Below are 17,320 nucleotides of genomic sequence, written 5' to 3' on the forward strand. Positions count from 1 at the left end.
TTTTAATAATGGCGCTATCGGGCTATGAAAGCGGAAATGTGAGACTCCGTCAAGGACGTAGTTAGCGGTGCGCTGCGGGAGGCTTGCGTCTAGAAAAAGGTCTCTCCACACGCAAACCAACGACTTCCGCACACAAAAGACGTGACTCTCTAGGTCGTCTTCAACAAAAACACGTTACTCCACCTTGTTGTTCTGGCGCTGAATTGCTCTGCAACACACGCAAGACTTTTAGAACCATGAATTGAAACGAGTGCGTCGACGCAGACGCATGCGCCAGCCTTTACGTTACATTTTTAACACATGGCTTTTTACATTTTTGCCCTGGGAGCAATTATGGGGTAGGTGTCTTGCTCAGGGACACGTCGACGTGGGGCAGCTGGGACTTGAACCACCAACCTTGCAGTTCACGGCGCAACTTCGCTACTCCTGCGCCACAACAACATCAAGGAAGTGACGTTTAGTTACTCAGAGTATCACAAAGAGAGACATGACGGAGTCTCCGACCCCACGCTGCAACAACCTGCGTGCTGCTTCACGATAAACTAACAGCTCGCCTCGTGTTTAAAGAACCTCAGAGACGTTTGCACACAGCTGCTCGTCATCACACTAAAGTGGAGAAAAACATGCCACAGCAGTGAAGTCAGTTTTATTTTTTCTGTCAAAAACCGCAGAACTTCAATCAGGATGTGAAGAAATTAGCTCCACTTCCTTTTTAGTCAAGGCCATTTTATTTGTACATCACAACAAGGCAATCCAAAGAGCTTCACACATTAAAAACACACACATAAAGCAAAGGGATCTAAAAGCAGTTAAGAGCATCACATGTTTAAGCTCTGTTTTACTTTATTTTATTTGTTTATTCATTTATTTTGCAGCGGCTGTACACCTCAGTAGGGGCCTCGGGGAGAGTGGACGTTTGGTTCAGTACACACTTCACCAAGAAAATAGCTGACATACGCTCCTCCTTCTCAAACCCACCTCCTACTTCTCGCGTCCCACCGACCTCACCTCTTTCGCCCTCACTTTCCTCTTTCACCGCCCTCTCTCCTAACCAAATTCTTACCCTAGTAACCTCTGCCCGTCCGACCACCTGCCCTCTTGACCCCATTCCATCACATCTTCTACAATCTATCGCACCTGACCTTCTTCCGTTCCTCACCTGTCTCATCAACAACGCTCTGTTATCTGGCTGTTTTCCCAATTCTCTGAAGGAGGCAAGAGTCAACCCCCTCCTGAAGAAACCTACCCTCAACCCTTCTGAAGAAAACAACTACAGACCGGTCTCTCTTCTTCCCTTTTTGTCCAAAACCCTTGAACGTGGTATCTTTAATCAACTCTCCTCTTATCTCCACTGTAACAACCTCCTTGACCCCCACCAGTCAGGTTTCAAGGCAGGCCACTCTACAGAGACTGCTCTCCTTGCTGTCTCTGAGCAACTCCACACTGCTAGAGCCGCCTCTCTCTCCTCTGTCCTCATCCTTCTGGACCTCTCTGCTGCATTTGACACGGTCAACCACCAGATCCTTATTTCCTCCCTTCAGGAACTTGGTGTCACAGGCTCTGCTCTCTCCCTTCTCTCGTCCTACCTCGATGGTCGCACCTACCGGGTAACCTGGCGAGGATCTGTGTCGGAACCTTGTCCTCTTACTACTGGACTTCCTCAGGGTTCCGTGCTGGGTCCCCTCCTGTTTTCGCTTTACACAAACTCTCTTGGCGCTGTCATTCGCTCGCATGGCTTCTCTTACCACAGCTATGCCGATGACACCCAACTAATTCTCTCCTTCCCTCACTCGGACACCCAGGTGGCGGCTCGGGTCTCTGCCTGTCTAACTGACATCTCTCAGTGGATGTCCGCCCACCATCTGAAAATCAACCCCGACAAGACTGAACTACTTCTCTTTCCCGGAAAAGATTCGCTTACCCAGGACCTGACAGTCAACTTTGGGAACTCCGTACTAACGCCCACTTCGACCGCTAAGAACCTCGGCGTCACACTCGACAGCCAACTCTCCCTGACTCACAACATCACCGCGACAACGCGATCCTGTAGATACACTCTCTACAACATCAGGAGAATACGTCCCCTTCTCACTCAGAAGGCAGCGCAGGTACTGATTCAGGCTCTTGTCATCTCCCGCCTGGACTACTGCAACTCCCTCCTGGCTGGTCTCCCTGCCACCGCCATTCCACCTCTGCAGCTCATTCAGAATGCAGCAGCTTGACTGGTCTTCAACATTCTCCCACACTACTCCACTCCTCCGCTCTCTTCACTGGCTACCGGTGGCCGCCCGCATCCAGTTCAAAACATTGGTGCTCACGTACCATGCTGTGAATGGATTGGGTCCAGCTTACATCCAGGACATGGTCAAACCCTACATCCCAACCTACAGCACTCTCCGCTCTGCATCTGCAAAACTACTCGTCCCTCCCTCACTGAGAGCAAAACACTCGACTAGGTCTCGACTCTTCGCTGTCCTTGCGCCGAAATGGTGGAATGAGCTCTCTGAAGACACCAGGACCGCAGAGAGCCTTCACATCTTCCGCCGCAAACTAAAGACACACCTCTTCAGACTCTACCTCGACTAAAGACTAACGAATTGTAGCACTTAAATTGTACTTGTAACGTCACTCATCTATAGCAAATTGTAAATTGGCTTATTTGAGGAAATTGCACTTTCTTGTTTCTTGTTCTCCTGAGTTTGTACCCTATGGTTGAATGCACTTATTGTACGTCGCTTTGGATAAAAGCGTCAGCTAAATGACATGTAATGTAATGTAATGTAATCATAAGAACAATAGATGTTGCCTTCACATTATCAACTTTATATGAACGTGGTTGAGAAACTATGAGTGAGAATATGACACCTGGAAGGAGGCGTGATGATGTATCTGCATGAAGTGTTAAAACACCATTTACATCCATTTGTGCACCTTCACTGGATATTTCTAGCAGTAGTGTAGAGACGATAATATGTTGGTGTTAGTTTATTTCCTCACCAGTATCTCAAGCTTCAAATAACTCAGATCAAATGTAACATTAACTGTTACAGGAATTGAGTTCATACCTTCAATAAGACACTTTTCTCTCCCCCACTTCCTCTTTGTCAGCTCAACTGACTGCAATTAAGATCAAAACTCCTCCTGTGTGATGTAGAACTACAAAATTCAGATTGAATATTATATTTATATTATTGTGTTGACGCCTCGACCAAGTCTATTGATGGTTTGGTCTGTTATTGACAGTTAGCACTTAAGTGGTTATTATTATTATATATTATGTTATATTATATTATTATATACACCCCGACCCGCACTCTCCGCTCTGCATCTGCAAAACTGCTCGTCCCTCCCTCACTGAGAGCAAAACACTTGTCTAGATCACAACTCTTTGCTCCGAAATGGTGGAACGAGTTCTCTGAAGACACCAGGACTGCAGAGAGCCTTCACATCTTCGGCCTCAAACTAAAGACACACCTCTTCAGACTCCACCTCGACTAAAGACAACAAATTGTAGCACTTAAATTGTACTTGTAACGCCACTTATCTATAGTAAATTGGCTTATTTGCTCTTCTGAGTTTGTATCCTTATGAATGCAGTTATTGTAAGTCGCTTTGGATAAAAGCGTCAGCTAAATGACATGTAATGTAATTATTAACTATATTATAGTATTAACTCAGTGACCTGATGGGCTGAGCTGATGAAGGTATCATGGTCTTTGAATCAAAGGTGTTGATGATATTCTGATGAAAATGTGTGATGATAAAGCAAGGAGGAAAGTAATGGAGGTAAATACGTGAAAAATTTTGATGTGATTGTTGTTACAAGTCACCCACATAGAGACATATATGGCTTTATTCAAACATCTGGTTCTTGCTTCAAGGGGAAGTGACACGTTCTCAACTTCCTGGTTTCATCGTCACTCTTCCATTCTGCAGAATGAGGCCGTGTGTCGTGCTTCTCTTTGCCGTTTCTCTGCTGACATTATGTGAAGCACAAGGTGAGGACTTTATTTTATATACATTTTGTTGTTGATTGTTTTTCAATGTCAAAGCTTTTATACTGTAGCACCATTTCTGCAATAGAAGTTGAGTTAAAAACGTATTTTCGATCTGTGTTTCTTTCAGGATTCTTGTTATTCCTTCCTGTACTGAGCTCTCAGAGGCAGGAAATCATCTCAGTTCACAGTATCAGAGCTTTGAAATTAACTATTCTAATATTAGTATAAAAATATAATGGATCTCAGCCAGGCAACAAGATTTTTTAATATTTTTCACATTTTGGGAAAGATCTGGATCCAAATTCAGACGTAAACACACACATTCAGCTTTCGTTGTCGAGGGAAAACTTTATTTAAGTCATTTTTTTCGTTTTATTTTATATAAATTTGTTGTTTGGATTGTTTTTCTAGGTCTTTTATACCGTAGCACCATTTCTGCATAGAAGTTGGTTAAAAACGTATATTTTCGATCTGTGTTTCTTTCTGTTTAATTACGTCTCGTGTTGTTCCTTTTTGAACTGAGGTCTCAGAGGCAGGAAATCATCTCAGTTCACAGTATGAGAGCTTTGAAAAACAATGAACTATGTCAACGTATCATTGCTCTCAGCCAATCAACGAGGTTATTTAATATTTTTTATATTTAGGGGAGGATCTGGATCCACATACAGACAGAAACACACACATTCAAAGGTTCAGCTTCCGTTGTCGAGGGAAAACTTTCTAGTGCTTTTTAGTTTTAATTTAAAGATCTTAAAGACCGTAATTTCCGTATTTTATTTCAATAAAAATAAAAAAACGTTACAATAGAAGCCGTGTGTGATACAGTTGAAACATTCAAGGTGCTTTTAGACACTTTCTCACCACTTGTTGAAACGGGCTGAACGCATCTTTCCCTCCAAGACAAATGTTGACCTTTACTCCTCTCAGAGTTTGACTCCTTCAGTGTTCAGTCTGTGGAAGTCTTATTTTCTAAATGCATCCATGTTCAGTGTAGCTGATGCTGGGGGACATTAGTGTGGTGAGACGGAGGGAAAGAGACAAAGAGACAGAATGGAAATACTTTGTCACGTCAAGAAGAAGAACTTTGAGCAGCAACTTGCTCTCAGTGGGTTTAGTTTCTGCTGTTAAGCTTCTCTGTGTCCTCAGGAAGAGACGACGTGAGACATTTTAAGAGACTTCTGTCACTTCATGTTAAGCAGTGATGAGCTGAAGGTGAACCGCTGGTTCAATGTGTAATAAATAAAGTGTAGTGATGGAGTAACATTCAGCAGTGAATGATTCATCACATATTGTGTGTGATGTTTATTGTATCATGTGTCTACTGTTTTTACAGGAATCAATGTGACTCCTGTGTTTGTGCTGAAGGGACGTGATCTGCTCCTGAAGATTGATGCTGATCTTCCTGAGGGGATTTTATTTGTTGAGTGGACATTCAATAAAACAGTCATTTTAGTAAGATTTCTACTTAGTGGAAAACAAAATGTCCATGAAGATTTCACTGGAAGGCTCGAGTTTCCTGAGAAAAACTCTGTAACATTGAAGAATCTACAAGAGGCCGACAGTGGAGTTTATGCTGCGGAAGTAGTAACAGAAACACCTACAGGAGACAAACAACTAGCTGAATACAAGGTCACAGTTCAAGGTGAGTCTGTAAACATTTCACGGATAGATTCTGCCGCCATGTTTCATGAACTCTTCACAGTAACCCTCCACCCCAACCCCTCAGGACCAGTGTCTCCAGTTGAACTGATCGTGGACCGAGTGGACTCCAACAGCTCAGAGTCATGTGACCTCCATGTGACCTGCAGGACTCACAACTCTCACATCAACAGCACTTTCAGATGTGTCGACCGGGTCTGCAGTCAGGAGGGAGGAGAGCGATCAGAGGTCACGACCTCTGGGGCTTCTCTCCAGGTCTACCTGTTGAACAGCACCATCATCTGTAACCATAGCAACCAGGTTCACAAGACCCAGGACATTGATACTGCTGAACATATTTGCTCCTCAAATGGTAAGACTGAAAGAGGAAACTACTACCGTATTTTCCGCACTATATGGCGCACCGGATCAAAAGGCGCACCTTCAATGAATTACCTATTTTAAAACGTTTTTCATACATCGGGCGCACCGGATAATAAAACGCATGACATACTGCAGTCAAGCGTTTACCTGGGTTTGCATTATGCTAGGGTGCCCAGACGTCCTCTTTTCCCGGACATGTCCTCTTTTTGAGACCTAAAAATTGCGTCCGGCAGGGATTCCAAAAACGTCCGGGATTTTGCTTCGTCGGATATTTCTGTTTCCCTGGGTCTTTCACAAACTAGTTTCACAAACATTGAGATCGATCGACCAATGACTGTTCTCACAGTCAGAGCTCGCGCAAGAAGGTGGAACAAGGGAGACACCATTTTCAACAGTCAAGGGCGGAATAACTAGTTTGTGAAAGACAAAGAGAAACACAAATATCCAACGCTCCGGATTATAAGACGCACTGTCGTTTTTTGAGAAAATTAAAGGCTTTTAGGTACGCCTTATACTGCGGAAAATACGGTACATGATAATAATGCACCCTCTGCCCCCCCAAAAAAGACACATTTTAGTGTCAACCATTAATGACTGTAAAGGTCAGTAAAACAAGATTGTCTGTTTTAATTGAATAAATAAAATGATTTCTTACTATAGATTCACGTTAAAGATGTTTTCAGAATCCAAACTGCAGTTTGTCAGAAGCACATCAGGCTGTGAACATGTGACACATTCTCAGCTGCTGCATCATTTAAACCAGGAAGACTCTTCTGATCTGGTGCTTGTTTTGTTTTACAGCTCCTCTCTTTCACTCCGGCTGGATTATTGGTATAACTCTCATTGTCGTCGGAATTGTGGTTCTTTTCGTCTTTCCTTATTATCGTCGAAGGAGAATAATCTGTAAGTCAAAGTAAACATTCCAACAAATAATCACAACAACAGCAAAATCCTGTTTGTTTCCTCTACATAGAAACTCAATGTTTCCAAGTCCTCCATAACTATGTACCCACCTGTTTGGTTAAACAGCCCAATATAACAAATCAAAGCTTTGCCTCAGAATGCTGAACAATGTGTACAACACAGGACGTCTTTTACTGCATCAGATAAGGAAATACTATTGGCTGGAAAATAAACATGTGATATATTACCACAAGGTGATTTTTATCACACTGGGATTGTCATGATTTGCTGTTTTGAAACAACCTCTAAGAGACGCAAACATCCCAACATCAAATCCAACACATCAAAATGTGCTTCTTTTTGAGGATGGAGTAAATTAGACACCACCCAAAAGATGGACTCAATTTATCTGCAGTTCAAGTAATGTAAATGTACAACAGTTAAAATCTTTAAAGTGATGTTTTTTTTTTCTTCAACAACAGCAGATTCAAGACAGATCATCAATAATACAGTTTATGAAGATCTTCAGGTAAGTGTCTTTTTAACAAAATAAAAAATGTTTTTAGAATTGTGTCACGGTTGTTTCCAGGTTTTCCAGGTGGGCTTAGTGCTGCTATCTGCTACGTGCACACATCTGCTGCTTGTGTCACGGTGTGTGTCTTTGTTTCCTGTTTTATTCTTGTAGTTTCGTGCCTTTCGTTGTACCTATATTAGCTTCACTTCCTGTCGTGTCTCCCCAGTGTGTCCCTGATTGTTTCCACCTGTGTCCAATCACCTGCACCTTGCCAGTGTATTTAATCCTGTGTCTCTTTCCGTCCATAGAAGGTGTTTTGTATGTTGGGGAGTCCTTGTCTGCATTTTGTCCCGAGGCATTGTGATGCGAACTTAAATAAAAGTACCTTTTGTTTGCAACGTCTGTGTTTGAGTCCTACTTCCAGAACCCGTCATCAGGCTGCTTTTATTCAGACATTCCTAGATTCGCCTGAGCTCTTTGTGAAAAAGGAGATGACTCCCAAAAAAGATATAACCATTAAAAAGAAGCAAGCAACCTTTTCTTACGTATGTGATTCATCCTCCAGGAAGTAACATCAGCACGACCTCAGAATGAGAACTCCACCTACAGCTTGGTGGGACTTCCTGCTGGATCGACTCAGCCGGAGAGCATCTACGCTATGGCAAAGAAGCCTGACAGGTCCTCCAACGATTAAAGAGGAATGTTTTCCCAAATCTCTGAATTCTGCCTGAAGTTTTCAGTGTTATTGACGCTTTCTATGTATTAGTTCATGTGATCTGCTTTAATGCTGAAAGATTTTCCTCTCCACAAACGTGTCATTGTAGAGACCTTAAAATGATTAAATATTACTAAGCATTAATGTTTTCCCATAACATATTTAGTCATCATTCAGTGTTTCAGGTGTCTTTTATATAACAACGACACATATTGATTCTTTGGTAAAAACTCACAGTACACCGGAGAGGAACATGTGTTATGAAACACAAGATAAGTATGAAGCTTTAACAAGTTTCCAGCCAAAACAAAGGGAACGGACTTATGTACGACTTAATACCGTACAAGTAGACAAACATTCAAATATGTTTTTTTTTATCTTTCTAAATAGGACCATATGCAGTATTGTACTGTGCATTTTTTAAGGTTATTTGCTTAGCTACATATTGTTGGTCTTGTTTATACCTTATACATATTGTATTTATTTGTTTAGATAACATCCACCAAAAACATAATTCTTTGCAATTATTGTATTTACAATGTGAAAACAGTGACATTGTGTATAATCAATGGGTTATCTGCGTTTGTTTTAAAGTTGAACTATGTCGACCATTGTCACCAAGTAAAATTCCTTGTATGTCTGACATATTATGGCAATAAATGTTTCCTGATTCCTGATCCCGATGAAGTTTTATTGTAAGAAACAATATTAACATAATTGTTTTCCTTGACAAAATGCATCTTCGAGTCCACGTTTTGAATGTGTTTCCTTCAACAGGAAATATCTGCAAAGCTGAATTTATGAATACTTTAAATCCTAAATGGTTTGCGTCCATGTTTGCAGGGACGTCTTCAGGAGCTCCAGGCAGGAGTCCAAATTATCTTCGGTATTTCCAACGCGGATATAAATCAAATGTAATATGTATTTTGAATTGGGCAGACCTGAACAGATCTTACAAAAAGAATGGAGCCAATGGGTGCTGTGGAACTCAAAAACAGATTACAACAAAAAGAGATCCTCAAAAGGAAGATTATCCTTGTCTATCTAAGAAAACAAAAGGTTAAACAAAAAAATCCTCACTAACTTAATTATTTAATAACCAAAGGTATGATACTCACAGCACCACTGAACCTAATGGGACTAGACAACAAAATGATGTTAAGTGCAACAGGTGGTATTAGTATTTCTGACTCTTAATCCTGGGCCTGCTTTCTCCCCCTCCAACCTGCTCTTCCACAATCTGGTTTGAATGGCGATCCTCCGATTGGCCGGGACTGCTGGACGGGTCTTATCTTGTTCTTCCAATCATGTGTGGGGGATGTCACAGCCTCTTTTGCATATCTTTAATTACCCAAATGAGGTTGCCAATAGCAGCCTAACAATGTTGAAACCTCTTTCCTTGCCTCTTTTTTTTGCTGTTAGCATTACCAAAACTAATACAAAGACTAAAACATAACTTCCCTTTTTATTCACTTCTGGTGTATCTTTCAATGGTCTTTCTAGTTAGGGGTCAAATGTGGTCCTCAGTAGGGGCCTCGGGGTGAGTGGACGTTTGGTTCAGTACACATTCTTCCTTTAACCATCAGGACGCCTTTGAATCGGACTCTGATCACAGATGGTTTGATCACTGCCAGTCGAACAATAGATGTTGCCTTCACATTATCGACTTTATATGAACGTGGTTGAGAAACTATGAGTGAGAATATGACACCTGGAAGGAGGCGTGATGATGTATCTGCACGAAGTGTTAAAACACCAGTTACATCCATTTGTGCACCTTCACTGGATATTTCTAGCAGTAGTGTAGAGACGATAATATGTAGCCGTTTAGTTTATTTCCTCAACAGTATCTCGAGCTTCAAATAACTCAGATCAAATGTAACATTAGCTGTTACAGGAAGTGAGTTCATATCTTCAATAAGACACTTTTCTCTCCCCCACTTCCTCTTTGTCAGCTCAACTGACTGCAATTAAGATCAAAACTCCTCCTGTGTGATGTAGAACTACAAACTTCAGATCGAATATTATATTTATATTATTGTTTCGAAGCCTCAACTGAGTCTATCGATGGTTTGGTCTGTTATTGACAGTTAGCACTTACATTATGTTATTATTATTATTATATATTATGTTATTATTATTATTATTATTATTATATATTGTGGTATATTATATTATTAACTCAGTGACCTGATGGGCTGAGCTGATGAAGGTATCATGATCTTTGAGTCAAAGGTGTTGGTCACGCACATAGAGACATATATGGCTTTTTGAAACCCTCTGCTTCAAGGGGAAGTGAAGAATTCTCAACTTCCTGGTTTCATCGTCACTCTTCCACTCTGTAGAATGAGGCCGTGTGTCGTGCTTCTCTTTGCCGTTTCACTGCTGACATTATGTGAAGCACAAGGTGAGCACTTTATTTTATATACATTTTGTTTTGGATTGTTTTCAAGGTTAAAGCTTTTAAACCGTAGCACCATTTCTGCAATGGAAGTAACGTATTTTTTATGTTTTTTTCTGGTTAATTACGACTCGTGTTGTTCCTTCTTGTACTGAGCTCTCAGAGGCAGGAAATCATCTTAGTATGAGAGCTTTGAAAAACAATGAACTATGCGAGTGTTAGTAGAATAATATCATTGCTCTCAGCCAGTCAGCACGATTATTTAATATTTTTCATATTTAGGTGATGATCTGGATCCACATAATGACGTAAACACACACATTCAGCTTCCGTTGTCGTGGGAAAACTTTCTTTAAGTCCTTTTTTGTTTTTATTTCATATTCTTCCACAATTCTGTTTCCTATTTCAATGAATATTAAACCGTTACAATAGAAGCCGTGTGTGATACAGAGGAAACATTCAAGGTGCTTTTAGACACTTTCTCACCACTTGTTGAAACGGGCTGAACGCATCTTTCCCTCCAAGACAAATGTTGACCTTTACTCCTCTCAGAGTTTGACTCCTTCAGTGTTCAGTCTGTGGAAGTCTTATTTTCTAAATGCATTCATGTTCACTAGGGGTGGGAATCTCTTGGCACCTCACGATTCGATTCGATTCCGATTCAGAGGTCAACGATTCGATTCTAAACCGATTATCGATTCTAAACTACTTCTAAACTTTTTCTTTTAAATGAAGAAAAAGCTGCTCTTAGTCTCAGACCGGTCCGTATGTGTAAAATACCGGACAAGTCCAAATCTGTGAATATCTTGCCAACGTTCAATACGGATTGACTTTTTGGAAAATCAAATTAATGAGGTAAGATATGCGCAGGCTCCTTCATAGTTCGGTAAAGTTGGCAAGATATTCAGATTCAGACTGACGGACCGGTCTGCGAGCTGGACGCATTGCTCTTAATGTGCCGGTAATGATGGTAAATGATGGTTGTCGCTGGTTGTCATCTACGCTCCACTACGATTACCGAAGGGGGGCGTTTGTTGTTTGACAACGTTTTATCTCATAATTTCGACTTTCTATCCCCTTACATTAGTGCGGAAATGGGCTTCTATAGTTGTGTGAATGCATCACTCCAGCCAATCCAAAGACGGGGTTTGTAACCAATCAGGTGTAGATACCATGGTGACTGGCTCCGCCCCCTTAATGTCGAAAAGAAAAACCGTTAATCAGGATTCATGTTGTTCCTTCTTGTACTGAGCTCTCAGAAAAAGGAAGTTGTTTCAGTTCACAGTATCAGAGCTTTGAAAAATAATGAACTATGCCAATCTTAGTAGAATAATATCATTGCTCTCAGCCAGTCAACAAGATTATTTAATATTTTCCATATTTAGGTGAAGATCTGGATCCACATAACGACGTAAAAAGACACATTCAGCTTCTGTTGTCGAGGGAAAAACTTTCGTTAAGTCCTTTTTGTGTGACGTGTGTGATACAGAGGAAACATTCAAGGTGCTTTTAGACAGATTCTCACCACTCAGAGTTTGACTCCTTCAGTGTTCAGTCTGTGGAAGTCTTATTTTCTAAAGTCATCCATGTTCAGTGTAGCTGATGCTGGGGGACATTAGTGTGGTGAGACGGAGGGACAGAGGACAAAGAGACAGAATGGAAATACTTTGTCACGTCAAGAAGAAGAACTTTGAGCAGCAACTTGCTCTCAGTGGGTTTAGTTTCTGCTGTTAAGCTTCTCTGTGTCCTCAGGAAGAGACGACGTGAGACATTTTAAGAGACTTCTGTCACTTCATGTTAAGCAGTGATGAGCTGAAGGTGAACCGCTGGTTCAATGTGTAATAAATAAAGTGTAGTGATGGAGTAACATTCAGCAGTGGATGATTCATCATATATTGTGTGTGATGTTTATTGTATCATGTGTCTACTGTTTTTACAGGAATCATTGTGACTCCTGTGTTTGTGCTGAAGGGACGTGATCTGCTCCTGAAGTTTGATGCTGATCTTCCTGAGAAGTTTTCATTTGTTGACTGGAAATTCAATAAAACAGTCCATTTAGTAAGATTTGAACCTAGTGGGGAACCAAATGTCCTTCATAATTCCACTGGAGGGTTTGACTTTCCTGAGAAAATCTTCTCTGTGACATTGAAGAATCTACAAGAGGCCGACAGCGGAGTTTATACAGTTTCAGCAGTAACAAGTAAAGGAGACAAACAACTAGCTGAATACAAGGTCACAGTTCAAGGTGAGTCTGTAAACATTTCACGGATAGATTCTGCCGCCATGTTTCATGAACTCTTCACAGTAACCCCCCCCCCCCCACCCCCCTCAGGACCAGTGTCTCCAGTTGAACTGATCGTGGACCGAGTGGACTCCAACAGCTCAGAGTCATGTGACCTCCATGTGACCTGCAGGACTCACAACTCTCACATCAACAGCACTTTCAGATGTGTCGACCGGGTCTGCAGTCAGGAGGGAGGAGAGCGATCAGAGGTCACAACCTCTGGGGCTTCCCTCCAGGTCTACCTGTTGAACAGCACCATCATCTGTAACCATAGCAACCAGGTTCACAAGACCCAGGACATTGATACTGCTGAACATATTTGCTCCTCAAATGGTAAGACTGAAAGAGGAAACTACTACATGATAATAATGCACCCTCTGCCCCCCATTAAAACACCTTTTAGCGTAAACCATTAATGACTGTAAAGGTCAGTAAAACTAAATGATCTGTTTTTAATTGAAGACATTAAATGATTTCTCACTATAGATCACGTTAAAGATGTTTTCACAATCCAATCTGCAGTCTGTCAGAAGCACATCAGGCTGTGAACATGTGACACATTCTCAGCTGCTGCGTCATTTAAACCAGGAAGACTCTTCTGATCTGGTGCTTGTTTTGTTTTACAGCTCCGCCCTTTCTCTCCCGCTGGATGATTGGTATAATTCCCATTCCCGTTGTAATTGTGGTTCTATTCGTCTTTCTTTATTATCGTCGAAGGAGAAGAATCTGTAAGTCAAAGTAAACATTCCAACAAATAATCACAACATTTGCTAAATCCTGTTTGTTTCCTCTACATAGAAACTCAGTGTTTCCAAGTCCTCCATAACTATGTACCCACCTGTTTGGTTAAACAATCCAATATTGCAAATCAAAGCTTTGCCTCAGAATGCTGAACAATCTGTACAACACAGGACGTCTTTTACTGCATCAGATAAGGAAACACTTTTGTGTGGAAAATATACATGTGATATATTACCACAAGGTGCTTTTCATCACACTGGGATTGTCATGATTTACTGTTTTGAAACAACCTCTAAGAGACGCAAACATCCCAACATATCAAATCCAACACATCGAAATGTGCTTCTGTTTGAGGATGGAGTAAATTAGACACCACCCAAAAGATGGAGTCAATTCATCTGCAGCTCAAGTAATGTAAAGTATAACAGTTAAAATCTTTAAAGTGATGGGTTATTTTCTTCAACAACAGCAGATTCAAGACAGATCGTCAATAATACAGTTTATGAAGATCCTCAGGTAAGCGATGTGTCTTTTTAACAAATTAAAAATTTTTTTTAGAAACAAAACCTTGTGTAAAGGTTCTTTTAAGGTTTTCCAGGTGGGCTTTGTGCCGCTAGCTACTACGTGCACACAACTGCTACTTGTGTCACGGTGTGGGTTTGCTTCATGTTTAATTTAGTAGTTTCATGCCTGGTTGTACCTGGATTAACTTGACTTCCTGCCCAAAACTATGTGTCACCCAGGTTGTAGTGGCGATCTTCCCTCTGTCCTTATTACCACTACTGTTACAGTCTGTTTGGGCTGTGAGCTTAACGGATAATCAATCTTCATAGACAGCAACTCCGTTTCAAAAGATTTACTCAGCAAATAATTACAAGAAACATACAGTGCTCGACTTGGCACAGCGGTCAAAAAACTGTGTTGCTCCGCAGACTGATTAACCTTGAGTGACGAATCAGGAATCAGGAATCAGGAAACATTTATTACCAAAATATGTCAAACATACAAGGAATTTGTCTTGGCGGTTAGTGCGCGACAGTAGACAGACAAGACAGCAGTGCACAAGTAATAAAATGAAGTAAAATGAAATGCTAATGCAATGGGTTAGTAGAATAAGGCTATGGGTTAGTATAAAACAAGGGAATAAAGTTAAAAATGTAAAATATTAAAAAAGTAAAAAAAAAATATTAAGCATAAAGTGCACTAACGAACAAGTAACAAAGTGACGAGTGACGACAAAGTGATGAATTACAGTTAAAGTGACATGTGCAGTATGAGGGGGAGTGACCGGTGGAGTGTTATAGTCAGGCAGTGGGGGACCGGTTCTCTGTTGATGAGCCCGACTGCCGACGGGAAGAAACTGTTGGTGTGGCGGGAGGTCGTAGTCCTGATGGACCTCAGCCTCCTGCCAGATGGAAGGGGCACAAACAGTTTTTGTCTGGGGTGGGAGGGGTCGGCCACAATCTTTTTAGCTCGCTTCAGAGACCTGGAAGCGAACAAGTCCTGCAGGGACGGCAGATTTCAGCCGATCACCCTCTCTGCAGAGCGGATAACACGCTGCAGCCTGTCCTTGTCCTTGGCTGTGGCTGCAGCGTACCAGACGGTGATGGAGGAGCAGAGGATGGACTCGATGATGGCCGTGTAGAAGTGGATCATCATCGTCTTTGGCAATATTAGCTATGACATCATCAGTAACTTAACTTAAGGAGCAGTTCAACACATTCTTCATAAAGACAGCAAACACATCTTATTGAGGCAAATATGGTCTTACACAGGTGCCTGCTGGTTCTATACCTGGCTATATCCTTAAATAACCTCCGGGTGCACACAGTGTTACCCAATTAATTAGTCCTCCAATTAACCAGTTAAGCAATGTACTTAATGATTAAACTAAATTGACTACAAATACAGAAAAAGCTATCTTAATATGTCATTGCATCAAACCTAAAGAATTAAACAATAATATTTGAGAATAAAGAATGACTGCAAATGAATCGCTCCCACACTGATGATCCATCGATCCAAACATGTGTCCATTAGTCCTCTTCAGCTGTGTTTCTTCCTGCTGTGCACGTGTTGTATGTTTGTGTCTTAGTCCGTTATCGAGATTTTCCCACTTCGCCCAACAGCAATATGTCAAAACTCTACTGAACCAATGTGATTTAAATTAGGCCACATGTTTGTAGTCACATGACATCTACTACGTGATCACGTGACCCTCCCTTTGCTTCCACGTGTTGGTTCACACCAGTTAGCCACTTTCCTCCTGAGCCGATGTTTTTTTTACTTGTTTTAAAAACCTGCTTTTACACAGAGAACAAGTCCAGAGACACAGAACAAGTATAATTTACAGTGTAAAAGTGGAACATACTCTACATGATGTTAAAGTTCTAAGTGCTTTATTTATGGCTCATGCTCAAAGTCAATAGTCAAAGTCAAAGTAGCTTTATTGTCAATTTCCTGCATGTCAGACATACAAGGAATCGATAAAAACGTTTCCCACTCTCCCAGTGTGATATGCTTTCTACCCCGAGAGATTCATCTGAACTCTTTGTGAAAAGAGCCTGAAAATGTGTTTTGTAGCAGTTTTAAGGATTTTAGAAAATTCATTTTTAAGAGAAATGGGCATTTAAATCAGCAACTGTTATCGAGAGATGCGGAGACTCCGCATGTGGAAAATAGAGCCATTAAAAAGAGGCAAGTAACCTTTACTCACGTGTGTGATTCATCCTGCAGGAAGTAACACCAGCACCACCTCAGAATGAGAACTCCACCTACAGCTTGGTGGGACTTCCTGTCCCTTCCTCGACTCAGCCGGAGACCATCTACGCTACGGTGAAGAAGCCTGACAGGTCCTCCAACGATTAAAGAGGAATGTTTTCCCAAATCCTGGAATTCTGCTCAAAGTTTGCAGTGTGGCCGATTCTTTCTATGTATTGGTTGATGTGACCTGCTTTAATGCTGAAAGATTCTCCTCTACACAAACGTGTCATTGGAGTGAGCTTAAAATGATTAAATGTTACCCTAACCCAGGATGCTTCTGATATATATTTTTATTTCTTCTTCTTTAGACAAAATTAATAAAATCTTTTTCAACTGTGAGAAATATGTAAAACAACAGCAGATCATTTTTTTCCTTAACATATTTAGTCATCATTCAGTCTTTCAAGTGTCTTCTATTTAATAATAGCACATATTTATTCCTTGGTAAAAACTCACAGTACACCAGAGAGGAACACGTCACCTTTTAATCACCGAAACACCAGATAAGTATGAAGCTTTAACAAGTTACATTACATTACATTACATGTCATTTAGCGGACGCTTTTATCCAAAGCGACGTACAACAAGTGCATTCAACCATAGGGTACAAACTCAGGAGAACAAGAAACAAGAAAGTGCAATTTCCTCAAATAAGCCAATTTACAATTTGCTATAGATGAGTGACGTTACAAGTATAATTTAAGTGCTACAATTTGTTAGTCTTTAGTCGTGGTAGAGTCTGAAGAGGTGTGTCTTTAGTTTGCGGCGGAAGATGTGAAGGCTCTCTGCGGTCCTGATGTCTTCAGAGAGCGCGTTCCACCATTTCGGCGCAAGGACAGCGAAGAGTCGAGACCTAGTCGAGTGTTTTGCTCTCAGTGAGGGAGGGACGAGTAGTTTTGCAGATGCAGAGCGGAGAGTGCGGGTTGGGATGTCGGGTTTCACCATTGAAAATGGCACTTGATTCAAATAAAAGGTTAAT

The 17,320-nt window shown here is 41.2% G+C and overlaps 2 protein-coding genes across 3 annotated transcripts; both read left to right on the forward strand.

Moving 5' to 3' along the window:
* The first annotated feature begins 3,754 nt into the window (after positions 1 to 3,754).
* Positions 3,755 to 8,829, forward strand: LOC120815785 (uncharacterized). The gene is made up of 6 exons (XM_078099612.1): positions 3,755 to 3,998; positions 5,332 to 5,640; positions 5,725 to 6,009; positions 6,822 to 6,923; positions 7,406 to 7,452; positions 8,003 to 8,829. The coding sequence occupies exons 1-6, from the start codon at positions 3,938 to 3,940 to the stop codon at positions 8,129 to 8,131; spliced, it is 933 nt and encodes a 310-aa protein (XP_077955738.1). The 5' UTR covers positions 3,755 to 3,937; the 3' UTR covers positions 8,132 to 8,829.
* Positions 8,830 to 10,411: 1,582 nt separating this feature from the next.
* On the forward strand, positions 10,412 to 16,611 carry LOC144383023 (uncharacterized). 2 transcript variants are annotated; one of them, XM_078099609.1, is made up of 6 exons: positions 10,412 to 10,559; positions 12,493 to 12,798; positions 12,886 to 13,170; positions 13,464 to 13,565; positions 14,048 to 14,094; positions 16,315 to 16,611. In XM_078099609.1, the coding sequence occupies exons 1-6, from the start codon at positions 10,499 to 10,501 to the stop codon at positions 16,444 to 16,446; spliced, it is 933 nt and encodes a 310-aa protein (XP_077955735.1). In that variant the 5' UTR covers positions 10,412 to 10,498; the 3' UTR covers positions 16,447 to 16,611. The 2 variants fall into 2 exon arrangements, with proteins under 2 accessions (XP_077955735.1, XP_077955736.1); XM_078099610.1 differs by having other exon boundaries at positions 14,051 to 14,094.
* Positions 16,612 to 17,320: the final 709 nt, after the last annotated feature.

Source organism: Gasterosteus aculeatus, chromosome 3, assembly GCF_964276395.1.
Source record: "Gasterosteus aculeatus chromosome 3, fGasAcu3.hap1.1, whole genome shotgun sequence".
NCBI lineage: Eukaryota > Metazoa > Chordata > Actinopteri > Perciformes > Gasterosteidae > Gasterosteus > Gasterosteus aculeatus.

Excerpts from the sequence above, each read along its gene's own strand:
- LOC120815785 (XM_078099612.1), top strand. The coding sequence starts at position 3,938 with ATGAGGCCGTGTGTCGTGCTTCTCTTTGCCGTTTCTCTGCTGACATTA. Across the intron at positions 5,641-5,724 it reads ATACAAGGTCACAGTTCAAG|GACCAGTGTCTCCAGTTGAA; the intron begins GTGAGTCTGTAA and ends CCAACCCCTCAG. Across the intron at positions 6,924-7,405 it reads TCGTCGAAGGAGAATAATCT|CAGATTCAAGACAGATCATC; the intron begins GTAAGTCAAAGT and ends CTTCAACAACAG.
- LOC144383023 (XM_078099609.1), top strand. The coding sequence starts at position 10,499 with ATGAGGCCGTGTGTCGTGCTTCTCTTTGCCGTTTCACTGCTGACATTA. Across the intron at positions 13,171-13,463 it reads ACATATTTGCTCCTCAAATG|CTCCGCCCTTTCTCTCCCGC; the intron begins GTAAGACTGAAA and ends TTTGTTTTACAG. Across the intron at positions 13,566-14,047 it reads TCGTCGAAGGAGAAGAATCT|CAGATTCAAGACAGATCGTC; the intron begins GTAAGTCAAAGT and ends CTTCAACAACAG.